We start from the raw sequence: 26,282 nt of genomic DNA on the forward strand, positions 1-26,282 counted from the left end.
TTCTCCCTCTCCCACTCCCCCTGCTTGTGTTCCCTCTCTCGTTGTGTCTCTCTCTGTCAAATAAATTTTAAAAAAGAAGAAAAAGAAGAAGTAAAAGGCAAAACAGAAAATCTACAATCGTACTTGGAGATTTTCCTCCCTCAGTCACTGATAGCACAAACAACCTGAAATGGGTAAGGACGCGGATTTGAGCAACGCAGGTCTGAACGGGCACTAACAGACACGGGGAGCAAACAGCATGCGGCAGCGGCACAGAAATTCGGTCACTGATGGAGCCCTGACTTTGGACCATACTATGGCCCAGACCTTGTACTTCCCATGCAACACCTCAGTTAGTCGCCCTAGCCTCACACTCTCCCTTATGGGTGAAGAAATGGAGGTACAGGAGGAATAGAGAGGGTGAGCATGTGGCCCAAAGTCACCAGCTTGCTGCTACCTCCCGGTACTGAATTTCAGAGAGACTGGACTAGAAGCTTTATTCACATAAACACATCCCACGGTGCTGGAGTAACTGAGGTCTTATGCAGACTGGATAAACATTAACTGTTGATGATCTACTACATCAATAAATACATATATATATATATCCTGGGCACCTGCGGTATATAAGACATAGTGAGAGATTAAAAAATAATAATAATAAAATAAAATAAAATATATATATATACATATAGCAACAATTTATTGTGCTCTTACTCAAGCTTGCAACTCAAAGTTGCAAGTACTTTACATTTCATCTTCACAATACCTGCCAAGGAGGTACTCTTATCCTCATTCCACACATGAGGAGTGACACCCAAGGATGGGAAGGACGCTGCTCCAAAGAGCAGCACCTGGATCCGAGTCAGTCTAGAAGCCAAGCTCTGAGTCACACCCTCCGCTCCCCTATCAAGACACCACCTCCATGCCTGTCCTTGGCACACAGCCTTAAAGCAGAGCGTGTCCACTGATGGGTTCTGATCCTCACACAACCCTGGGAGGCAGGCAAGGCAGAGATCACAGGATTTTCTAAATGGGGAAACCAAGGGGCAGATGCAAAGGAAGTTCCTGGGGGCACACCTGAGTGTTCTACCCACCACTTAAACCACCAGAAACTTGGAGAGGAAAAGGCAGGAAAGAACCCTCCCAGGAGGGTCCCGTAGGTCAGCCTTGAAATGCAGAAACAGCTGTTCCGTCATTTAACAGACACATTTTTATTCTCTTACGAGACTTACCAGGGTTTTATGGGTGGATGACAAAGACGGGCTTCTACAGATCCTGTCCCCAGCCCACATATCCTCTGCAGCAGGTGAGAAGGACAGCAACTGCCTCCACGAGTTACTCTTACTGAGCATAGCTGCCCTCGGAGAAATCTCTAAAGAGAAATGTCTACAATGGCCATTTCCGAGGGTGGGTCTATGTCCACAATTTCTCTTCTCTGGCTCAGAGAAAGAAAACGGTCAGACTGGTCTCTTACACAGCAAGTCACCCACACAGTTACCTTTCATGTTCACCAGATCCATTTACAAAGGAGTAAACCGGCCCTCAGACAGGGTAAGTAACGTAAGCCAATGGTCATGCTTCTAGGAAGCTTCTCACCTGGGATGAGTATCCAGGTCTCCTGCTCGCTAGGCCTGTGTTCTGTCCAAAGGCCCATCAGGTCTGGGACACCTTGGTCATGCAAGGCTAGAGGACTCTCTACATGTAGATAAAAACATAACAGGCCAAGGGCTAGACTGGAACAGAAAAAGCCAGAACTTTGGCTTTGGAAGGGCAATTAAGAATCATCCAACCTGTCCACTATATATCCTTTTATATAACGATGAGTAAACTGAGGACTGGCTGAAAGTTGCACAGCCAGAAATGTCAGTCAGGACCAGAACCCAGATCTGTGCCAACTTCATCATTCAACCGAGTAGAGAGCACAATCTGCAAATGTTACTATGGAGATGACAAAGCACTCAATCCACTGGATTTTTTTTTTTTCTTAGCAGGTCCAGGCCATGCACAAAAATTATAAGGTGGGCTCTTTGTCCTTCAGGAGCTTAGTCTAGCTCGAAAAATACACATGTGCGTAGGAAAACAGAATAACACAAAACCTCAACAAAGGCAGCAGCTACATTAAGAATTTAAAGGAGGCAGAGAAGGAGGGCATGTTCTATGTTGAAAGGCTTCATGAAGGAGGGGTAAGTAAAGCTGGGCTTTGAAGCATGCACAGGAGTTCAACGGACGCAACGGAATAGGTATGTTAGTCCAGGAAAGAGTTTCAATTTAGCAAGAAGTTCTGTGGGAGATGAAGCCAAAACCACAGATGAGGGCTGGGTCCTGGAGGTTGGGGAGCCTTTGCATGCCAGGGCAGGTCTTTTGGATTTGGGCCTATGGAATAATTGGTCTTCAAACTTGCTCAGGAGCAGAGAACCTGGAAGCCCCCGAGCTCTTCATGGAACGCCATGAGTGACAGATTATGCTTCATTCCAGGACAGTGTTAGTGTCAGAAAACACAGGACTGTGGCTCCAGGCCTGAAGGAGAACACCACAACCACAAGCATGCATGCCTTTAAACAAAAGACATCCACAAATCAGAATCAATCTTTCCCAAAGAGTTCCATCATCAGTTACATGCTGTTGGTTTCTTTCTTCTGCCCCCTGGAAGTGTGTGTGCTAGCAAACAACATGGGGCCATTGTTTTTCATAAAATAAAGGGCAGGAGAAACTTGAAAGTGGAGAACATTCTGAGAACTGACTTCTTCCCTTTCAGATTAGGAATTCTAGAGGACCAAGGTAATGCTACAGAGAGCAGAGTCCTCTCCAAGGCTCAGTTTCCCCATCTGACATGAAGTAGCTAAGGATGGGAGCATCATCGGAGACCAAGCTTTGGACACATGGTTGGCCCAGTAGGGTCCTCTTCACATTTCCTGGGCTCTCCAAACAATGAAAGCATGGGAGAGTGGCCTTCCATCCGTGCCCCTGGTTCTAGGCAGCACAGAGTAGTCTGGAGTGGGACCAGCTTGGCTACCAGCAGCTTCTGAAAAGGTCAGGGGTCAGCATGGGATGTCAACAGGCATTTCTGTGCAGAGTCCGGGAGTGAGCACGATACCACCCCTGCCACTGACATGACTGACACTCTTCAGCGTGTTCCTAGATGCTTCTCTCCTCACCTAGGGGCTCGCCTGCAGCCAGCTGGGGCGCCAAGCCTTCCCGATGTCTCACCTTCAGTCTTGCAGGAAGCTGGGTGCCTTCCTCCCTAGGTCACCTGGCCAGGAAGGGGCAGCACCCAGTGCCCAGGATATGGGCTTCTATGAGCTGGCAGGGGCAGGGAAACCTTGCAGAGTCTGTGTGTCGTGTCCCCATTGCCTGGGGGAGCTGCGAGGTCACCAGGAGCCGGATGTAGTAGCCACCAAATACCGCCAGCAGGTGCTGGGCCATTTCCTGGAAGAGGCAGGGGAGCAGAGTGAGGGCCACCGAGAAGCAGCTCATGCACGATGGGAAAGCCAAGTGGTCCTCAGAGCCCTGGACCAGCAGAGATGCTCACTGGGAAGAACCCTGCCAGGCCCTCACCTGGGGCTCCTGGGAGACGCCTGGACTGGTCTGGACCCCCAGCTCCGCTACTCACCCCATGGGGATGCCGGCAGCCTCAGCTTCCCCACCTCTAAGGTGGGTCACCTAACTGCTCAGAGGCAATAAGAATAACCACAAAAAAGCCATGGAGCCTCAGAGTTCTAGAGAAGTGACCACTGATTTATACCAACCAATCTCACGCGCACTGTTTCCAGCTCCAAATGACCACGAGACTATAAAGTGCATGGGGTCAAGGTAACGCACTTGATATTAGTCATTAGTAAATGGGGGTGGGGTGAGGGTATCATTCCCATGCTGGCAGTATCCTTCAATTCATACCAGGCACCTGCTGGATTTCTTGAGACAAGTACTCCTACCAGACTAAGAGTTTCTTTTAAAAAGTAGATTTATCACAAGAAAGACAAATAGTGTATATATGAGTTTACTTATCTGAAGCAGGTAGTAGTAAATTCAGAGACAGGAATGTGCTTTCCAGGGGCTGGGGGAAGAGGAAAAGGGGGAAGTTCGTGTTTTGTGGGTATGGAGTTTCAGTTTGGGAAGATGAAAAGGTTCTGGAGGTGTTTCATGCTGATGGTCGCACAACAATGCAAATGTACTTACGGCCCCTGAATCATACATTTAGAAATGGTTATGGTGGCAAATTTTCCACTATATATATTTTACTGTAATGAAAAAAAAATTTTAACAGTAAAAAAAAAAGAATTTAAAAAATTGGATTGAAGGGGCGATTGGGTGGCTCAGTCATTAAGCGTCTGCCTTCGGCTCAGGTCATGATCCCAGGGTCCTGGGATCGAGCCCCACCCGCATCAGGCTCCCTGCTCAGCGGGAAGCCTGCTTCTCCCTCTCCCTCTCCCCCTGCTTGTGTTCCCTCTCTCGCTGTGTCTCTGTCAAATGAATAAATAAAATCTTTAAAAAAAATTATAAATAAAAAAAATTGGATTTAACGCAAGCTCTTATTAACACATCTGGTCTCTTAAGTTCTATTTGTTGGACGGGCAGTTGGGATCCCAGAGGAAACACTTGGTCCCGTCGGCGTGACACTGAGCATTTTTCAGTCTCTGTGTCCAGGTGAATGTAATAAAGTAAGGTGTGGGTCACATCAGGCTGTTCACATCGGGGCAGGGGGGCGGTCAGTGATTGAAAAGAGACTTCCGAATCAAAGGGCCTGAGTGGGCATTTCTGCCGGGCACCCTATGACAGACCCTGACAAGTCACTTCCCCTTGCTGAGCCCTTTTCTTCAACAGTAAAAGAGAGAAAATCACAGCACCTATCTGGTCTAGCTGGAGGGAGGATTAAAGGAACTATTCGATAGAAAGTCCCCCACCTCGTGCTCAGTGTCACCAACATCATCATCATTATCATTATTCTAGAAAGCAGAAACCCCACCTAGCTCTGTAGGGTTGGTGCTTCCTTTGAGTCACCCTTGGTGCTAGAAAAATACTGAAAACCTCAAGTAGTCTACTACTCCCTAACTCAGATTTATCTCCTGGCCAATCTACTCTAAAATGAAGAGCGTAAGGGAAGAACTATGGCAAGAAAACCGTACTTAGAATTCGCAGGGCTGGCTTCTGCCCCTGGCTTGGCAACATTCTCCCTTGCTCTCTGACCTTGGGCAGGTCAGCTGACCTCTTGGAAGCTTATTTCACCCAACCAGGAAGAAGGAAAAACACTCCATACCCAGGAGGGTATGCTGAAGGATTTTATGTATGATGAGAAAATCTGCTACAATGTAAGAGGTGATTATAACTACTTCTCTGTCTTTCAGAGGTGCTGGTTTCCTGTTGAAATATGATGGTCTGGCCCATGCTGAGACTCGGGCACTGATTATATTTTCCCTACCTAAGTTATAGAGGGCAGCTACTTTAAAAACATGTGCGCACACACTTGATATTCATGACAGAGTATCATATTACCATTGGTTTGAATGAATTTGAAAAAATAATTTTAAAAATCCATCAGATTTAACAGGCTATGTCATATCCCAGGCTTGCCACAATAAGTACATGACCTTATCAATCTTTTTTGTACTCTTAAAAAAAAAAAAAAAACGGCAGTGGGGGCGCCTGGGTGGCTCAGTCAGGTAAGCAGTTGCCTTCAGCTCAGGTCATGATCCCAGGGTCCTGGGATCGAGCCCCGAATCAGGCTCCTTGCTCGGTGGGGAGTCTGCTTCTCCCTCTCCCTTTGCCCCTCCCTGCTGCTGCTTGTGCCCTCTCTCTCGCTCTCTCAAATAAGTTAAATCTTTTTTAAAAAATAAAATAAATTAAAATTTACAAAGTCAGTGGGATTCAAGTGAAGAGATTAATCTATTTATCATTTTCTCTTTTGATGGGTCCCATTTGTCAGATCCCCTACTCCTCACCGAGGCAAAAGGGAAAGTCTGGGCTGGTTTGGGCCTTTAATCCCCAAATCTGTTGGCTGAAAAGAAAACCCAGGTGCCTCCCTGCATCACAGAATGCCTGAAGTCACCCCTTGGTGCTTGTCTCCCAGACAGTGAGTCTTGTCCCCACAGAAGACACAAGCTGAAAACCACATTATCAGAGATACCTGGTCTACCAGCACTTGTCCATACCCAACAGAGAGCTTGGGTGGCAGGACCTGACAGAACTCTGGGGCTGGGGACACTGGAATTCAACAGAAATGCATATAAGAAAAAGCATATATATCTGACTGCAATTTAAGCAGGTGGATGGATAGATGACAGACTGATTGCAAAACAGATTTTAAAAATGACCCAAATATTCACGATCACGTTTATGGCTATGTAGGCTACGACCCATCAACATGCAACTAGATATCCCATGGAACTACCAAAAAAGAATATCCAAGATATTTAAAGATGGGCGAAAAAACCAGGAAGTAGAAAATGATTCCTATAAACTATTTTTTAAAGTGCTAGAGTAAGGAAAAAAAAAAATACTAAGAACTAGTAGGCTAGAAGATTTGCACAGCTTCTACCAACTCAGTGAAGTCATGTTCCCTGGGATTTATAACTTGAGGCCCCACATGGACTCCACACAAATGTCCTGGAAGGAAAGATGGCCCTGAACAGCCCAGGGGCCCCTTACCTCCGGCTCAGCCTCAGGAACAAGCTGGCGAAGCTCAGTCTGCATGAGTGGCCTCTCCTCGGGATGAGGGCTGCCGGGCAGTAGAGGAGCTTCCTCCAACAGGTTCTCGGGCCCCTCCTCTGTCTCGGGGCTCACCCCAGTTTCCATGACAACACACAGCTGGCTCAATCTGCTTCGCAGCAAGGACTGAAAAAGAGAGGGGACGTGGATGGTGTCCCAAGGTGGGTGGTATGTCAGAGGCTGAGTCACTCCCGGCGCTGCAGACTCACAAAGGACTGGTGGATCCATCTACGGACTCAGATGCTTACCTCAGGAGAATCTGGAACTCAGCCACATTCGAGAGGTCAGATAATTGCCTACAAAATTCCCTACAGTCTCTAAGAGGTTCCAAAACACTTTTCCGTCCATTTGCTCTTCAAAGCGGCCTGCGTCATGGGTTATCTTGATATATACCTTGCAGGCGAGTGAAGCACAGCTCAAAGGCCTTGCCCAAAGCCATACAGGGATGAATGGGCTGGGATTGGGCTAAACCACAATCCTAACCTCAAGACCCATGACAGCACTTACAGGGCCCAGGGAAAGGCTGATCCCAAGGAAGGAGCCCAGGGCTCGGAGACAGGAGGGTTGCGCTCCAAACCTGGCATCACCAACCAGCCTCGTGGCTGCCTTTGGGGGGCCACAGGACTTCTCAGAGGCTCACTGTCCTTGTGTATGGGATCAGAGTAAGAGCACCCTGATCATAAATGGAAGGAAGGCATTTCAAACAAGTGAAAGTCGTCTAAATACCTGGTACTTCCCTCTGCCAGACTCATATTACTACTATTAATTGTTAATATAATTGTTATCAGGAAATGTGGAAAATGCAACTAACTGAAATCTTGTTAAGAAAGAACAATTCCCTAAGCAGAAACGACCACTGATTCCAGGTAGGCATTCTTCCTTCCAAGTAACGTCTCCTTAGACATTTTTCCAACCTTAAGGAAACGCAATCTGTACAATTTGGCCTCCTGGTTTATTTTTGTTTGTTTTTTCATTTATGGTATCTTACCTCTTGGCTCATCTTCATCTCTTGAATGTGGTCACACAAAAACTGCACACAGTCCTCCAGGTCGAAGTAGACAAACCAGAGCTGGGGAGAGAAGCCATGACGGCAGAGGCTCAAAGCCAGCCCGACCTTGAACTCTCCCGTCCCTGACACTACCTTCCACCTCCTGCCTCCTCCTTGCCAGAGGTCTGCCCCTCTGGGGATGAGCAAATTTATGCCCGGTCTCTGGTAGGACCATGCCTCTCTGCTCTCGCCCAGAGTCCTCATAACACAGCAGAGAGTCCCTTGTACAGATGGGAGAAAAATGGCTTTGTGTGCACATTTGGAAAATGTCCAACCCTGTTCAAAATGGCCACAGCTCCATTTGCTCCAAGTCACTGAGCATCCCAAACCATCCTGGACATCATGTATCCAGCTGGGGCTACCTCCTTCATCCTCAGGTGCTGGGGTGCCCTGCTGTCTGGAGCCCCACAGGCAGATGAGTGAAACACTCCAGTCACTCACCCCTACTGCCCAAGGCCAGGCGGGAGCAGATCCAACTTGGGTGCTCTGGGAGCGGGGGAGTGGGGTAAATGTTCACCCCACCTTTACCTCCCCTTCCTCCTCAACCTCAACAGTCCCCAGAAGGTCAGGTGAAACGCAGCCAGGCCGACACCCCCCCCGCCATGTACACTCATTACATCTGGTTGGGACCACACCTGCATCACATCATACCTGAAGTTCTGAGAGAAACTGACGGCCCATGCCTCACGCCTCCAGCGACTGACAGCTTCCTCTGGATCCCAGACCTCCCTCCTCCCAGTGACTGACCCATGAGACCCAGGGTAGCAACCCTCTTGCCGACTAGTCTCTCCCATTGTCTCCCTGACCCCCTGTGTGACCTCAGACTTGTCACTTAAGATCTCCCCGGTGCACTTGGAACAAAGAAAATGACCGAGCCAGGTAGACAAAGCCTCAGGGTCTGATGTGCCTCTCCAGGAACCTTGCATGGGCCCCTGAGTGCCTGTCGAAGGGCCTGGCACAGAGGAGGCCCCCTCTGTTTGCTGAATAAATGCTGAATAAGGAGCATGGCTTAGACGGTCTCCGAGTTCCCTTCCAGCCCTGCCCCGTGCAGCTTCCAGGCTGCGGGTCACCACCCAGAGATGGGTCTCCGGGAAGAAGCGCTGGAGCAGGGAGCAACGGAAGGGCTGCCCACGCTTGTCTCATTAGCAGACTCCAAGACACCATGCAGACCAGGGGATCCTGGGGCCGCGTCTCCCCACCAACCCAGCCCTAATGGGGGCACCCAAGCCGAGGTCACTCCCAGACACAGTACCTGAATCACACTCTGACAGCCTTCCACCGTGTCCGTCACCCCCAGCAGCACCCGGTGTCTCAGGAGGGCTCCGTTGGCAGCCGCCAGCCTAAGGTCTGTGTTGCTGTTGGCCTATAAGACAAACACCAGGCTTGTGGCCTGATCCCCACGCTGTCAGGGAGCTCCTGGGCACTGGGCAATACCCACACACTGTCCCGCCTCTAGACGCCATGGGGCAATCCTGGCCTTTGAGACATACCCATCGCCCCCCACCCTAAAATGGGATTGCGGGGTTTGGGGGACAATAAATTCAATAGTGTCAGACAGCCCTGGGTTGAAGCCCAGCCCTGCTACCTCCCAGCTGTGTGGCCCTGGACAAGTTACACTCCTTCCCCGAGTCTTGCTTTCTTCAGTTGTAGAATAAGGAGAAAGAGTGTCAGGGTGTCCCTGCCTCCTAGGAACACGGTGAGCTTGAACGTGACTGTGTGTGCACTCTTAACCAGTGCCCGGGAACAGTCTGCTGTGCTGACAGAGATATATCTGCAGGAGGAAGGGGGGTGGGGGGGTGGGCAGGTTTGAGAGCTGCTTATTGTGTAAATAAAGCACCTACTTTCCAAAGCACCGAGCACAGCGCGTGGCCCTCGGAAGGAGATTCTGGGAATCCATCTCCCTTCTTTCCTACCCAAACCATCCAGACACCATGGATCTAGTTGACTAAGTAGATGCTAACTAAGCAGGCCGGGGAGGGGAGGAGGGAGGAGGAAGGGTGTCAGGACCCAAAGTGCTGGTTTGGGGTAGAGACCCCGTAAGGATTTAGAGACGCAACTAGATGACAACCCCATCAAGGACAATCGAGGTCCCCAGGAGGGCAGGACTTCTGCAGGGAGCGTTTGAGAATGCAAGAAGTCCCTGTGGTTGTCACAGGGATGGGACGGGCTATGGTGGCACTTAGGGACGGGGACCAGGGATGCCTTCCGCCGAAGGCCGTGTCCCATGAGAGACGATCCCGCACTCGGAAGAGCAGTCTCCTGCCCTACCCAGATTCCACGTTCCCCACCGGGCGTGAACACAGGTGAAAAATCTACTCACGGTCCTGAACGGCCAACCCAGGTCCATTTGACATGGAAACCTAAAGTGTTTTTTTATTTTTTAAATGGATCTAAAATAAAGTGAATTTTCCAGGGATGCCACAACTAGGAAAACATGGGGTGAGTACATTTTGTTTAGCCTGGAGCCTTAGCAAGGGTTGCACAACCTTTCCAAAACCTGCGCCTCGGGGAGTTCAGACCTGGGCTCTGCCTCTCACCGCCTGGTAACCTTGGCCAAATTACCCCCACCTCTCCATCTCCATCTCATCTCTGAAAAACGCCCTCATCCTATGAAATGAGCCAACCCGTGTACAACCCCTAGAAGAACAAACACACAATGCCCGTCAGCTCATGACATCAGTTCAGTGATGATACTGAGTCGAAAATATCTTTTCCCCCTGTATCTTGTTGGCCACAAACGATTATTTTTAGGAACTTCCCACACGCTTTAGCAACATGCTTTTACTCTGTCTGTGATACAAGGCAGGGTCTTGCATGCCTTCACACACCTTCCAATCCTGAGGAGGGCTAATAACGCCCCAAACAAGGGGAAAACAAGGCAGTGCGTGCAAAATGCTCAGGCTCTCAAGGATGCTACGGTCCAAGTAGGACAGGAAGAGGGACAATAGTGGTCAGGAAGGGAGGGCTGCAAGGTTCAAGTGATGAGGGATCCAAGCAGGAAGAAATCCTTGAGCTTAGGCAAGACCCCAGGAGCCTGTGTGACCACAGACGGGTTACTTAACCTCTCTGAGCTGTGGCTTCCCCACTGGCAAACAGAGTCAATAATCCTAACAGTTCATACTTATTGAGTATTTACATTATACCAAGTACTTTGCACGTATTAAATCATTTAATTCTCCCAATCATCTTATGAGGGTGCTACAATTTTTTTTTTTTTTTTTTTAAATATAAGCTCTATGCCCAAAGTGGGGCTTGAGCTCAGGGCCATGAGATCAAGAGTCGCATGCTCTACCGACTGAGCCGGTCGGGCGCCCCGTGGGAGCTACGATTACTATTCCATTTTACAGACGAGGAAGCTGAGGCCCTGAGGGGTGAAGTAACAACTTACCCCAGCTTGCAGAGCTAGCCAACGGCAGAAGTATTCTGCCTCCTTGTCTGGTTGCTGGCCATAGGCGGCAGGTGCCAAACAAAGGCACACAGTAGGTGCTTATTAAATGGTGGTCATTATTAGGAGTGAAAGAACCTCAGGTTCCCTGAATGAGCAAACACTGATGACAAGAGGGCCACTGCATACCCGGGGCCTCCATGTTGCACCTATGAGTAAAGACACAGGGTCTTCTTCCTCTCTGTGCCATGAATACCAGCCAAACAAGGAAGGCAAAGAAGAGGGCGGACGGCCACCACGGGCATTCCCTGAACTGCGTTCATTACATCTGCATCCTTGAAGGCTCGCCCTGACAGGTGCCAGGTATTTCCCTTGCTCTTGCTAAGGCAGGATACTTTGCTTTTTCCCCTTGCCAAGAGAAGTTTCTCGCTGCAGGGGCAGCCAGTTTATTTTTTATATGCCAAGTACAAGAGCCATGCGAGCTTCCACGGAGCCCAAGGGCAGCATCATTTCGTCAGCCTTGTCGCAAAGCCCAACAAAGATCTTTTCAGGACAATTAAGCCTTAAAGTTCCTAGCTGTCCCTGTGAGCATAGGAACTAAACAGAATTCATACCCCAAACTCTGACCACATTTCCCAGCATCCCTCTCCTCCCGAGTCAGGCAAGAACGGATCTCCAAGTCCAACTCTGTGCCAGGGGCTGGGGGAGCGTCTTAAGGAGCTGGGAAGACAGCGGAGGTATGGCAGGCAAGCATGGCCCCCAAAGGTGCCTGAGTCCTGCTCCCCCGAAGCCGTGACGCTGTCCCATTACACGGCAAAAGGGGAATTAAAGTTGTAGGTAGAATTAACGTTGCTAATTAGTGGACCCTAAAAAAAGGGAGTTTGTCCCAGATAATCCTGGCAGCTCAAAGAAATCACAAGAGGCCTCCAAAGTGGAAGAAGGAGCCAAAAGACTCAGAGTCAAAGATGTGGGAAGAACTAGACCCGCCATTTTTGGCTTTGAAGACGGACAAAGGAGTCATTAGCCAGAGAATGGAGGGGGAACACCAGGAGCTGGAAGAGGCAGGAAATACATTCTCCCCTAGAGGTTCCAGAAAGGTCTGGACACAGCCCTGAAGTACAGAACTCTAAGATAATACATTGCATTGTTTTAAGCCACTATGTTTCTGGTCACCAGAGACGGCAGCCATCTGCACACCGCCAACGCCGTAGGATATCGAATGAGAACAAGGCCTGGGATCTGAGTGCCCCGGCCTTGGATCCCAGCTTGGCCCTTCTTAGCGTGAAAGGGCTCGGTAAACCCAACATGCCCTCCTCTCCCCGTCCCAGACTCTCTCCAAACACAGCTTGCTTCCAGAAAAACAACCCGCAGGGATTAGACAAGGAAAAACAGAGAGGAATTAATCACACATGTGATTTCATTTCTTTTAGTCACTGGGCCCAAGGGCCCACATGAATTTTCATGGCTGGAGAAATTCCCTGGGGCAGGGAAAAGCGAAAGATCGGAATTGGGATTCTTCTGCCAGCACGCCCTTTCTGGAGGGAGCATGGCTGGGGTCTCCTGACAACTCACCTTCCTCTGGTGTCTCTCGAAGATGAGCACGAGGGTCAGGGTCAGGCTCATGGCTGCCAGGGTCACGAGCAGCACACCCACCCAGTGGTTCCCCAAGGCAAACATCTGACTGGTGGAGTAGATGTTGGCCCACACCACCACATAGAAAACCTGCGAGAAACCAGAGAAAAAGCACGATCAGGAATACCGGTGCTCGAACGAAGCAGCTCCGTTCAAAGGGAGACACCCCTCGGACACGTCCGACGCCCTCCTCGGAGACCAAGTGCTCCCAGGGCCAGGAAGGGATGATCGGGGTCTGTGAGGAGGAGCCCTTGTTCCTTGTCCATAAGCAACAGCAAAGGAAAGGGGTCAGGAGAGCTCCTCTGAATCCTTGCTTACTCTGACTTGAAATAAAGCAGGAGAAGGGCAGGGGGTCCTGGGAGTGAGAGAAATTTGAGTCAGAAACCCACACCGATCCTTCAACAGCTATGTGTGGCCTTGGACAAGTCATTAACAATGCGCTGCGCCTCAATTTCCTCATCTGTAAAATGCGGACAACACCTGCTTCACAGGTTTGTTACAAGGGTTAATCAGACCATGTGTGTAACAGCCTAGCACTTGTTCGAGAACTACCAAACGCCAGTAGCCATTCCTTTGCCTTCCCTAGCAGCAGACATGGGAGTCAAGGGTGCTACTGGGCCATGCGCACGTACGGAGAAGTGGCAGATCAGAGTGGTTAAGGGCACAGATGCCGAAGCCAGATTGCCTGGGTTCAAATACTGGCTCTGCTATTTGTACCTATGTATGTATGCAGATGTGCCTGTATGTATGTACATAGGTGGGTATAGATGTTTATATGTACGGGCCTTCATGTATGTATATATGCACATACACATATGTGTTTATACACACTCATGTAGATATGATCAGAGCTGAAACGGACTTATCTGTTGAACAGATGGGGGAACCAAGTCCCAGAAAGAAGACAAGTCTTAACCAAAGCCAGACATTGAGTCCAAAGTCACAATGATAGGTCCTCAGATTTCCACTCCCAAGCTCTGTCCTTAGTGAGTAAATTCAGCCTCTCATCCTTTACATGGGGATCTAGTTACGACTCTCTCCCATTGATTTCCTTATACCACATCCAGGTCCGTGTGTACTGCTCTGTCCCAGGCAGCTGGACCACCAGCCCCAAACCCCTTACCCACACCGAAAGGCTCCAGAACACAATGCCAAATTCAGCCACACCACAGGGGGCCGCAGCAGGGTTAAGGTTAACGCAGCACCCCCACCCTCCTTACCACAGCAAAGGCCAGCCGCATGGGCCTGGAGTTGTAGATGATGTATCTTCTCACTTGGGGCTCCAAGAGGGCGCTTTCGGCCAAGCTCCTGTACTGGTCGGCAGGGACCTACTTGGCCGTGCAAGGGAAAGAGACCAATCAGCCATGGGGAACCACTCCCACCTCCTTCCTGCACACAAGCAAGTCATTTCCAGTTCATGTGACTATCAGGTGGAAGGGGGATCAGGCACCATCTAGGCTGCCCCGGAAGGCAGAATGAAGAGCTCAGAGCACTCAGACTGGGGATCACAGGATGCAGCCCTCAGCTCAGGGAAGGCTGGGCACCACGGGGGAGGTGGGACAACTCGAGACCCAGGAGGACAGCAGCCTTGGGGGGGTGCATCCTGCAGCCCCAGGCTCAGGGCTCATGGTCATGAGACCCATGATAGCCTAACGGTTAAGGCTCAGGCCCTAGAGTCAGGAGCCTGGGTCCAAACCTTGGCCCTTCTATTCATGGGCCATGTGACCTGGAGCAAGGAACCCCACTTCTCTGAGCCTTAGGCTCCTCCTCTGCAAAATGAGGACCGTAAGTATACCTCCCTTGTAGGGGTGGCTTGCATATTAAATACCATACCACATATACAATTCTAACATGTATATTATAAAATAAGTGTAAGTATAACATGTACATACATACGGACATGTGGGGGCCTTTGTTCTGCCTACTCCAGTGCTTATGTGTCACTTTGACAGATGTGTGCATACAGCTCAAGGTACTGGAAACTGCCATCTTCCTGCCACCCCCAGCCCCAGAAAAAATGGCATAGCACATCAAAGCCCTACAAGAGTGGACTGCTTAAAAAAAATAAATTTAGGGGCGCCTGGGTGGCTCAGTCCGTTAAGTGTCTGCCTTCAGCTCAGGTCATCGTCCCAGAGTCCTGGGATCAAGCCCCGCATCGGGCGCCCTCCCAGCAGCGGGGAGTCTGCTTCTCCCTCTCCCTCTGTCTCCTGCTCTGCCTACTCATGCTCTCTCTATCAAATAAAATCTTTAAAAAAAATAGAATTTAACCATTAAAGAGGATATTTAGGAATACGGTAGAATATTATGTAAATTGTTCCCCAGTTATGGAAACCCCATCTGCAGACAACAGTTTTAAAAAAATGTTCTTTTGGACAAAGGCTGAATGATACACTGGATGATAAACCAGCCACTGTTGCTGGCGTGGGCTTAGTACCATCAATTTGCAAAGTTTCCCTTTAAATGATACAATGTTGGTGGAAACAGGAACAAGCAATTCCGCTGGAAAGAAGTAAACTCTAAAATCTTCAGGGTAAAATTAGCTGTGTGTCTTTCCCCCCCCCCATAACTGGTCCTCCCTAGGTGGTGCAGAGGAGGGCCTGGTGATGCTGGGAGTTTCGAGAACAGAGACCGCCACACCTATGGCTACTCTGTAACAACAGCAACACCTACAATGTATAGAACATGTACTACATGCCAGACAGAGTGCAACTATTTCTCAAGCACTAATTCACTTCCTCTCACAAAAACCCTAGGTAATGGATATGAATATTGCCCTCATTTTGTAAAGGATGGAACCGCCACTCAGAGAGGTTAAGTCACCTGCAGAAAGTCACGCAGGCAGGAAGCAGCAGAGCTGGATCTGCACCCAGACCTACACGTCTGAGAAGCCTATGCCTCAAATCACTATGCTTGAAAGCACTGCATTACCATCTAACAAATCCAGGCAGCTTCCCTTTGAATATACAGTTCCCTCTTCTGAAATGCCCTTCCTCCTGTCTACCCAGCAAACTCCTATTTTTCCTTCAAGACCCCAGATCAAGTATCTGCCCCTCCGTGACGCTTTCCTAACCACTGCTCCCCGAGGTGAGTTCATCATTTTCTCCTGTGAATGGCTTCAGCACCTTATACAGTCCACTACCGCGGTGTTGAGGTCCTGCTGTACCCGGCGTGAGTCCATCTCCTGCACTGGACTCTATGAGCAGTAGGACCCAGCGCCTGTGCTCACGGTCACCTCCGTGGTACCTAGCGCCCAGCTCAGCGCCTGGCAAAGGATGGGCACCCCAAAATACCTATCTGTTAAGTGAAGTAACCGGGAGGAGGGGACACTTCTCATACATCTTCCCTACCTGCCCCACCCCATGGAGCACAGAGTCCGTGTTGAACGAATATTTTGTGAACAACTGGATGAAAGGATAGATGGATGGGCAGACAGGCGGGTGGATGGAAGGAAGGAAAAAATGGCAGAGAGTCTCAATAAAATGAGCACTCACCTGAATGCCCCAGGTCTGCAGTTGCTCCTCCACGGCGCCCAGATCGAAGGAGATGGGTGCACAGGTATTGTCGATCCGGAGAACCGTGAGCACCTGGCCATTGTGGAGCTCTGAAAGCAAACCAGAAGCTCCAGCTGGCTGGGCGAGAACTACTGTGGACAAGCCCAGAGCCTGCTGGCATCACCTCCTCTTGCCATGAGACCCTTACTCGTGACAAGGAGAGACTTCGAATCCCTATGCGAGAAGCACCGAACTTGACAAGAAACCCCAGCAGAGGCAGAACTGGGACCAGAGCGTGGAGGCGATCTGGACACAAGACAAGACCAGAGAAGGAAGAACTTGCCAAGAAGGAGAGCCAGCAAAGAACTGGAGGGAACAAGCTCCCCATCGCAAAAGAGACTTAAACAGAGACTGAACAACAAATACATGGAAAAGGTGATGTATCTGACATTTGTATGATCACCGCAAAGGAAGATCACCCAAATTATTATACTCACAGTGGGCTCAGTCTGACTGGGGTAGGCAGAACAATGAACCCCCAAAGATATCCCCGCTGTACTCCCCAGAACCTGCAAATAGGTTACCTTACACAGCAAGGAGAACTAAGGGTACAGATGGAGTTAAGGTTGCCAATCAGCTGGCCGGAAAAAGGGAGATTCTCCTGGATTGTCTGGGTGGGCCCGATGTAATCCGAAGGGTCTTAAAAATGGAAGAGTAAGGCGGCCGAAGTGTCGGGAGCAATGTGATGGGGAGAAGAGAAGCACAGAGCTGGAACGTGGCTGCCTTTGGAAATGGAGGAAGGTTCACAGGCCGAGGAGCATGTGCAGCCTCTGGAAGCTGGAAAAGGAAACAGACTCTCCCCAGGCTCCTGCAGGAAAGCAGCCTGGCTGACATGCTGACACGGAGCTATAGCTCAGTCCACACTTCCAACCTCCAGAACTAGAAGAAGATGGATTTGTGTTTCGCGAGCCCCTCTGTGGGTGGCAATTTGTTACAGCAGCTACAGAAAACTAGTATGCTGATTTTTTTTTCCTAAAGATTTTATTTATTTGTCAGAGAGAAAGAGAGCACAAGCAGGGGGAGCGGCAGGCAGAGGGAGAAGCAGGCTCTCCGCCGAGCAGGGAGCCCAATGTGGGACTCGACCCCAGGACCCTGGGATCATGACCTGAGCTGAAGGCAGACGCTTAACCAACTGAGCCACCCAGGCACCCCCTAATACACGGATTTACTGGTAACCCCGTCCCCAGGGTATCGGCAACTCACTCAACATTTCAAAAGCACCAACTGAATTAAGTCGAACCTCAACAAACTCGCCGCCGCATCAACCCAGCCTGGTCACAACAGCTATCAAAACTCTCCCTGAAGGACTGCAAGGAGACCACGGGCAGCAAGGAGGCCAAACCAGTGAGGCCAACTGGGGTGAAAGCTCGGGACTGAAAGCCCCTCAGGCCCAGGGAGGACCAGCCACGGAATGAAGCCGCATCTACCTTCTGTTCTGAGTAGAGAGACTCTGGACAGAAGGATCGAGATCTCCTTCCACCAAAGCATGAGACCCCGTGAGCCCAGGTCAGGTCAGTAGGCACGGGGCTGGGGGATGCCAGTGTTCGGCCATGCAAGGCTGGGGACTGGGTATGCTGGTACATTTTCTGTGGGCACGGCTCAGAAGATAAAGCAGCATGGAAGAGATCAAACCATCAATATGTTATCTGCTGGCCCAAACCTGTCCCCTCAGAGGCTAGCTCTGGGCAATACCTGAGTCTTTAAAGCAAAATGCCTAATCCTACCTGCCTGGGAATTCCTGGCCCACCCACTCTCTCTACCCCTTCACACAGCCCCTCTCTGGGCCGTCAACTGGGCCAACAGAACATCTCTCAATTCTACACACCTCTTGGCATGTCCTCCACACCTGGGCCAGGCTACTACCTTCACTCTCCGTTGTGACCTTGTGGCGGCCTCCTCATTGGTGTCTCCATACCTACTCCTCCCACCTACAATGCACTCTCCGCACAACAGCCAGCACGCAAACTGGAGGACATCAATCCTCTGAGTAAAACTTTCAATAGCTTTTTGGCGCTCTACTGACAAAAACCAACCTCCTTACCACTCTCCCAGCCCTTAGAACCAGCCTCCTGCTAAACTCACCTCGGGCCATTCAGTGCTGTGTCGGGCCACACCAGCCTCCTTTGTTCTTGGAACAGGCAGTTTTCTCTCCTGCCCCAGGGCCTTTGCATATGCTGTTCCCTTTCCCTAGAACACTTCCATTGGACTTCACACAGTTAAACCCTACTCAACATGGGTATCCCCACTCATTAACCACTTCCTCAGGGAGTCTGCCCTGACACTATACCCTTAAGAGATCAAATCCTGCTAAACCTACCCAGAACTGCTGGTCTCATCAAGGATAAGTACATATATTTGCAATTATTTGCTTACATATGTAATTAGTTGATTAAAGCCTATCTTCCGCACCAGACTATGTACTCCCATACTGGTTCTGCTCATCACTGATCCCGAGCTGGGTTCAGTACTTGCATACAGTAGGCACTACATAAATGTTTGATGTATAAATGAATTGAGAGGACAGAACTCTGGTCCCCAACCCCAATAGGGTTCTTTTTTTTATGCCCTGGGGTATCGCCTATGAGCTCGAGTGACAGAGCATTCGACCCCCTGCCAAAAAGAATTTTATTTGCTTTCTTTTTTCTTTTTTTTTCTTAAGGTCTTTGCAAGAGGTAAGGGGTATGGAGGCAAGGTGGCAAGGCAGGGAAAGCACACACTAGAGAGCTTTAGGATTCAAAGTGTAGCCCAGCCTCTTGCTCACAGAGGAGCCTTGAAGAAGTGACCTGAATCCCTGGCCGGCTTCCTCACTTGGAGGGGGATCATATCCGCCACAGAGGGCTTTACAGAGAAATAAGAGGATGAAAATAAAGGCTTGGCGCAACATAACTGGCCACTATTGTTGCCAATTTAAAAGCAAGCTTGCCAGGACTCAAAAGTTGCAATAAAGCAATCCACGTGTGTGGATTTAGTTGTATTTGTTCTTACCCTCCCACGGACCTGCTCCAGGAAGGATTTAAGGTCACTCACTTCATAAAGTAAAACAGGAAAAGATAAAATTAGATTTAAAAATAGGCAAATGAGAGAAACTGGACAAGAAGAAAATAAAGGCAGAAAGAAGACAGAATCAGGTAAAATAAGACTAGCTTCCAGGTGTTGAGCCCTCACCAGGCACGAGGCAGGGAACTTGAGCTTCAAGGTCCCAATCGCATTTCAGCCTCTGAGAGCCCTCAGAGATGGATACCATTATCGTGGAAAAGGGAACAGAGCCTCTGAAAGGCAAACAGGCCTGCCCAAAGCTACCAGGGGAAATGAAAGTAAGAAAGAGAAGCAGCTGGAGCCAAGGCAGTGCCCAAAAGGCAGGCAGTCAGGCCAGGCAGGGCCACAGTTCAGCTCTGCATTTCACGGCACAGAACACAAAACCCAAGTGGACCGGAGCACCAGGCCCACGGAACATCAACGGCTCCCCTAGCCTGGCTCTTTGCACCCCAAGGAAAATGCTTTGCTCCAGCAACGCCAAGACTTTTTGAGGTGCCTTTGTTTGCCTTTCAAACCAAGTTCCTGGATTCTTGGCAATAATCTCTCTCATCCGTTCCTTAGAGTGGGAACAGCAAGTCTCTACTTAGAGATACTTTTTTTACAACTAGATAAGAAAAAGAGCTTGAAAAGCTACCAAAGAAGTGGGAACGCACACGTGTGTGTGTGTGTGTGTGTGTGTGTGTGTGGCAGGGAGCAATTTCCTGCAAAGGAGCAAGAACTGGCTTGCCAAAAACCAGTGGGGCAATGTCTTCACAGTTCTAAAGGAAAATCATTTCATCCCATTTTATTCTAGTGGTGTGTGTGTGTACACGCATGTGTGTAAACTGCTTTCCCAATACCAGTAGTAGTAAAAGAAACCCTTTTAGTTTAGTTGTAGTCAAGTTTCAAATCATCTAAGTAACCAGCTACAATTCAAAATGCCTACACTGAGCCACCCATTCATTCTGTTCACTCAGTAAGTGTCTACTATGGGCCAAGCATGTGCTAGGTACTGCAGATGCGGGGAGGAACAAGACAACACAGAGCCCCTGCCCTCATGGAGCTGACATCCTAGTGGGGAAGCTGGACATTCAACACTTTATGACACAGGTCATTATTTAATTACAGACTAGGATAAGTGCCGTGGGGAGAAGCAGGAATATATCAGGGAGTCCTGACTTAGGATTCCCCACAGAAGGTATATCTGAACTGAGCTCTGAAGCAGGACTAGAAGTTCATCAGAGGAAAGAAGGCAAGGCAAGAGCATAACAAGCAGAAGAAACAGCAGATGCAAAGGCCCTGAGGCAGGACAACATGCCAGGAACGGAGAACGTGGACGGCAGGAACCACTAAGACAGGCCTTGCAAGCTGGTGATGGACAGATCACCAAGCCCCATGCGAAACACTGAAGCAGGAAGTGACACGGTCTGTTCTGCATTTTTAAAAGCTCTCCCTAAATGCCATATAAATGGAAGAGGCAAGGAGGAGAGATCAGCTAGGAAGATAGGGCGGCAGGGGTCCAAGCAGAAGGTGACAGAGACTTGGTCTAAAGATGGGGATAGAGAGAATGGATAGAAATGACAGACTGCAAAAACTAATGATGATGGTGATTAACATAACAATAAAAAATTTAAAAAAAAAAAGAAATGACAGACTGGACTGTAAGTGTATCCCAAAATGCCCACCCTTAGCTAAAGGCCCTTCTGTGCCCTCCACCCCCCCTCCCTTCCATTGTGTTATGTGAGTCCAGCTCCGCATCCGGGGTAGAGGGGGAGGGGGGAAGAAGAGTCATGACCTTACCTTGCCCCCAGCCCGGAGGACTCCCTCCAGGCAAGGCGCTCCAGCCCGGGGAGGAGGTGGGCAGTGGGCTGGCTGCCCCGCTGGGGCCCATCGGTGGTTCACAGGCCATAGCCGAGCGCCAGCTGGGCTCTACTTCCCCTTCTTGGAGCCGTGGTTCATTCTGGAGCAGCCAACGCCGCTTCGCTTGCCTTCAGAAAACAGCACAAGAAAGAACTTCAGGCCTGGGCAGGCTGGGTTCTTTGGCTCCTCCAAGGCCAAAGTCATCCCCAAGGCCAGAGAGAGCCACCGAGAGTCCTTCTACTGACTTTGCTCTTTCCGGTCATGCTGAGGGGCATTCTCAGGAGTGAAGAAGAAGAAATAAAACCCTCCTCCAGGGGAGAACTGAGAACTTCCCTCTGGTCTTGGGTCTTCTCCAGCTCAGACACATCCAGGCACTCACCGGGAACTCAAGAAGTGAGCAGGCCCTGCTCCCAGGCATCTGGGATTTCTGTTCCTTTACTGACAGCACCCCAGGCACCCCAGGCAACCAGGCACAGTACCGGTATATCCATCATGGGAAGCCTTGTTTATGCAAAGGATCTCAAAGAACTTCCCAGAAGACATTACAAAATACAAATGAAAAAAAAAATCAAGATGGGGGGAAATACAGATTACAAAAAATAAGAGTTAATAACAACAACCATGAAGAACAAAAATACCCAGATATTCAGGCAATCAGAGTCCCTGGCAGAGGCAGCAAAAGTCTGCGCTAAAGAACATGAGCTATCACTGTAAACACTTCTACTACCTACTTGTTACGTAAACTTGGGCAAGTGCTTTAGCCTCCAAGAGATTTAGCTCCCTATCCTCCAACAGAGGTGTCTTTCCCACAAGGCTGCAACAAAAGAATCGGTGGGAGGATCTATATAAAGCACAGACGGGGGCATCTGGAACAAAGGAGGCAGCCCACAAATACTAGCTCTCACTGTTGTTGTTTCGAGGTTTGGCACAGTTGCCTGAGCCAAGAATTTGGTTTTGAGCTTCCAGGCGGCCAGAACTAAAAGAGAAATACTGCCGGTGAAGCAGTCGCAGGCAGTTCCTGTTATCTATAAGCAGGTAAGAAACAGGACAGTGAGGAAAGCAATGCATTTTCCTGGCATCTAGCTCCAAAAGGTCTCGGAAATGCTTTTTCCAAAGCCCTGGGAGCTGGGTCAGTGACAACACAGTGGGCATGATCATGACCCTAAGACATTTTCGTCCGTAAAGCAGAAATGTCCTTCAAGGGGATTTTCTTGATGCCAAAGCGGAGTCTCCAGCGCCACACACTCTGACTGGAGCCTGCACCCTCATTCTTTCTGTTATGTGTCCGCTTGGGGCTCTGACAAATCACCCATCGCCAAGGAAGACCATGCCTGAGTCCCTGGGATGACACACCGGCCTGGCTACCCGTCTTGGTGAAAAGTCCAGTAGAACTGGGTTTTGCTGCCATGGTTCCTGATGCTGGTTGAAAACAAGTGTCCAGTTGGCCCACATCTGCTTGGTTCCAAGCTGGCCTGGGGGCTGACCGCCACCGCGCAGGTCCCCTAACAAGCCTGACTCCCATACCCCCACCACCCTCCATTTCTCTCAGTCTTTTAAAAAGGACCGGCTACATAATCTTTGGGGCCCGGTGCATGACGAAGAATTTCAAGATGGTGACAGCAGGGGCGCCTGGGTGGCTCAGATGGTTGAGCGTCTGCCTTCGGCTCAGGTCATGGTCCCAGGGTCCTGGGATCGAGTCCCGCATCGGGCTCCCTGCTCCTTGGGAGCCTGCTTCTCCCTCTGCCTCTCTCTCTCTCTGTCTCTCATGAATAAATAAATAAAATCTTAAAAAAAAAAAAAAAAAGATGGTGACAGCAGAGCATTCCACCAGGTGAGGGGGCGGCTTTCTAAGTGGGGAGCCTGTGTGACAGAGCAGGCTGCAGGCACCTGGAGCCAGCTGTGAGGTAAGCTCCAGAAGATCACCTGGGAGCCCCCACCACCAACCAAGAATATACAAAAATGAGCCGTTGGCTAACAAGTATCACACCCCTGCCCCGTACCCGGCTCTGGGGCCAGAAAGCAACAAAATGTTATGAAAAAGCAAGGCCTTGAACACCAGAGAGCCTGGATTCTGAATCCCTGCTCAGCCTTGTCTCATGCTCTGTGGCAAGGTACTTCACTCCCTGAGCCTTGCTGTCCTCATCTGTAAAATGGCTTCAGGGAACCCCACCTAGCACAGCTGCTGCAGGGACAACGGAAGGAGACACAGGGATGACATCCAGTACCCAGGTCACCCAACAGGCCTCTTGCCTCAGAAGGAGAGAAAATGGAGAGGCAAAGACGTAAAGAAACCTGCCCACGGTGGGGTGGCTGGAAGCCAGAGGGCCAAAATGGGAACCCCAGCCATCTGGCTCCATAGTCCAAGCCCATAATTCCTAGGCCCTGAGCCTCAGGACCCAGGTCTCGGAGCCTGTTCTTTAATCCACCCTAAAAAAACGAAAAGAAAAGAAAGAAAAGAAAAAAACGGTGGGTCAGGGGAGGCTCCCTCTCCCGGGTGCCTGCACAGCAAACTCCTGCTGGTTTCTGACACTCCATCTTCCCCCTCCCCTAGCCAGAGGCCTGCCCACAGCAGGCATTCCCAAATACTGCTGAACATTAACCAGTCAACTGCACCACCCCTTACTTCCTTCCTCTTAGCCTGCACCCCCTCAAGAGGCATAAAAGCAACAACAGCCTGAGGAAGTCCGCCCTGCACCTGACAATCTCAACAATCTCGGAAGCCCTTCCCTGACTCCTCTGCTCACCTCCTGGGCCCGAGAGGCAAATATAATCCTTGGGCCCATTTCCCAGACAAGAAAACTCACTTTTCCCAGACATCCCAGCGATGTCAGAGCTAGCAGCCTGCAGCCCAGACAAGCTGCACTGGTGTGTCAGAGAGGCCTGTGGGACCCAGGAGCCCACCCCCTCTCCTCCAGGCAGGAGGGACCACCCCCAGGCTGGAGCTGCCCAGATATCCTTCCCCCACGGAAAGTTTCCATTGGTTGCAAAAATCCCACAACTAGTGTCTTTGAGGAGAAATCCCAGCACCGCAGTTGGCCCAATTAGCCTCCTGCAAAGTCTCAATCAGAATTCATTCATTCATCTGAAATAAGGAGTAATGGTTAAAAAGTACCGGTACCGTCCTGCCGTTTCCCACCTGTGTCACCTGGAGCAAGTCACTTAACTCTCTCTGCCTCGGTTTCTTTACATGTAAAGGGGGATAATATGGTAACCGAGGCTCAAAGAGTTCACGCGTGTACATCACTCAGAGCAGCACTGGGCAAATAGGAATTGCCCAAGGAATACAGCTGTCACTATTTTTACTCTACAAACATTCCCTAAGAACCTTGAAGTGTCAGGCCCTGTGCTTTCTCAACTCAAACACCAAAAATAAAATCTAAAGTCCTTGGTCAGCCCTCCCTGCCTGGGATCCCATCTGGTGGGAAAGATGAACTCAGAAAAAGAGAAAAAAGAGACAATGACCAAACAAGGCAGTTGGAGGGAGCGGGCATTACCTTGATGTGGGAGAAAGGCTTTGCAAAGGTGGAGGTGAGCGAAGGACTGCCAAGTAGAGAGAGGTACAGACCAGAGGCCAGGGTGGGCCCAACGACGGCCCTCTGCACTCACCCTGCAGCTCCTGGTCCAACCTGGAAGCTGCGGAGGGTGGGAGGGGGTTTGGCAACACCGGCCTTGGGCAGATGTGGACCCATCACCTTCCAGTGTGTCCTGAGCCCACCATTGTGCTCAGTCCTGCACCAGCCGGAGGGAGACTTGGGAGACAGAGCGGACACCAGGGTGGAGGTGGAGCCAGCAAGTGAACACAGCCCCGAGGCTCCTGCAACTAACCGGTCAACCACTCCCCGGTTTCCTTAGTTTCCTTTGCTGATTCTGCATTTTAACCAGACCTTCCAGTCGTGCTTCTTTCTTAATTAGCTGGTGGGCCCCTGAAAAGGAAGATATCCTTAAGTCCCTGAGCAAAGGTCTCCATTTCTGGAGACAGAATGCCCGGTCTCCCCAGGAACCGTGTGCCTCACTGGGATGGACGTGTGAGAGAGAGAGCAAGAAACGGCTTACAGTTTTCACAAATCAGGTTTTGTTTTTGTTAAATTGGAAAGCCCCAACAAAAGCCCATAAGAGGGCCTGACACTTAAGTTTTAGGGTGGAAAAGCCTTGAAAGGCAATAAGTTCTAGCTCTCCATTTTGCAGATGAGGAAATTAAGACCCAGAAATGAAAGTGAACTATCCAAGGTCAAAGAGCCAGCCCAGGACGGAGTCTGAGCGATACAGGGATGTCCCACCACACCTGGCCTTGGCCATGGACAGCTGTCTCACCCCAGTCTCTGCCTTCAAGTCCTGTCCGGAGGTCTTCTGCCCAGGGTCTCCTTCTCCCCGGAAATCCCCGCCCCCGGCCCCAGACCCCCAGGAGCCACCCGAGAGCCGCTCCCACGCCCGACCCGCGCGGGAACGCGGCCCCAGGCGCACTGAGAGCCCGGCCGCGGCCGCGCCGCCCACCCCAGGCCAGGAGAGGCCGCCTAGGCGGCCGCGCCGCCGCTCCAATCTGGGCTCGCAGCCGCCCGCGCCCGCGCCCACGCAGGAACCCGGGCGCGCGCCCCGAGCCGCGCACACTCACCGCCCGCGCCGCCGCCGCCGCCGCCAACGCCCCGGGACGCGGAAGGTCGGGGCCGCCGCAGCCCCTCCGCGCCGCAGCCTCCGGCTCCCGCGCCCCGCCCTGCCCCGCCCCGCCCCGCCCGCCGCGCTCCTGGGTCCCGCCCCCGGCCGGGCCGCCCCGCGCCGTTACCCCACTGGGAGGGGCCGCCCGCCAGGCTCCTGGGGCCCAGAGGGAAACCGGCTCCCTTGCATCAGCCGCGCGCCCTGCGCGCCCGCCGACCAGTGCACGCCTCTGGGGCCCGCGGGGACCCGGGCCGCCCCTCCCGAGTCTCCGCACCTGGGGACGGGCGGGGCACCCGGCGGATGAGGCGGTCTGGGGCCCAGAAACTTCTCAGGGGCTTGCTCTTGAATGAAAAATCCTGGGCGCATCACGATGAAGAGCATCTGCTGGAGAATCAGGCAACCTGAGCTCCAAGCCAGTTTCTCGGCTTTTTAGATCATCCCGGGTCAAGTAGTTCAC

General features: G+C 50.8%; 1 protein-coding gene across 2 annotated transcripts in view; it reads right to left on the reverse strand.

Moving 5' to 3' along the window:
* The window catches only part of TMEM268 (transmembrane protein 268), a 44,336-nt gene extending 18,726 nt beyond the window's left edge, over positions 1–25,610 (reverse strand). The window contains exons 1-10 of one of the 2 annotated variants that reach the window (XM_073905853.1): positions 25,487–25,601; positions 24,782–25,098; positions 21,116–21,303; positions 16,241–16,350; positions 13,970–14,077; positions 12,690–12,839; positions 8,985–9,095; positions 7,673–7,753; positions 6,625–6,810; positions 660–3,408 (exon numbers count right to left, since the gene is read on the reverse strand). In XM_073905853.1, coding sequence (XP_073761954.1) covers positions 3,229–3,408; positions 6,625–6,810; positions 7,673–7,753; positions 8,985–9,095; positions 12,690–12,839; positions 13,970–14,077; positions 16,241–16,350; positions 21,116–21,303; positions 24,782–24,864 — 1,197 coding nt within the window. In that variant the 5' untranslated portion in view covers positions 24,865–25,098; positions 25,487–25,601 and the 3' untranslated portion in view covers positions 660–3,228. Of the gene's footprint in view, positions 1–659; positions 3,409–6,624; positions 6,811–7,672; positions 7,754–8,984; positions 9,096–12,689; positions 12,840–13,969; positions 14,078–16,240; positions 16,351–21,115; positions 21,304–24,781; positions 25,099–25,486 lie in introns of those variants that run through there. The other variant, XM_073905854.1, reaches the window with a different exon arrangement.
* Positions 25,611–26,282: the final 672 nt, after the last annotated feature.

This window comes from Callorhinus ursinus, unplaced genomic scaffold (assembly GCF_003265705.2).
Source record: "Callorhinus ursinus isolate GAN/ISIS: 27379988/994484 unplaced genomic scaffold, GSC_fseal_2.0 scaffold24, whole genome shotgun sequence".
In the NCBI taxonomy this organism is placed as follows: Eukaryota; Metazoa; Chordata; class Mammalia; order Carnivora; family Otariidae; genus Callorhinus; species Callorhinus ursinus.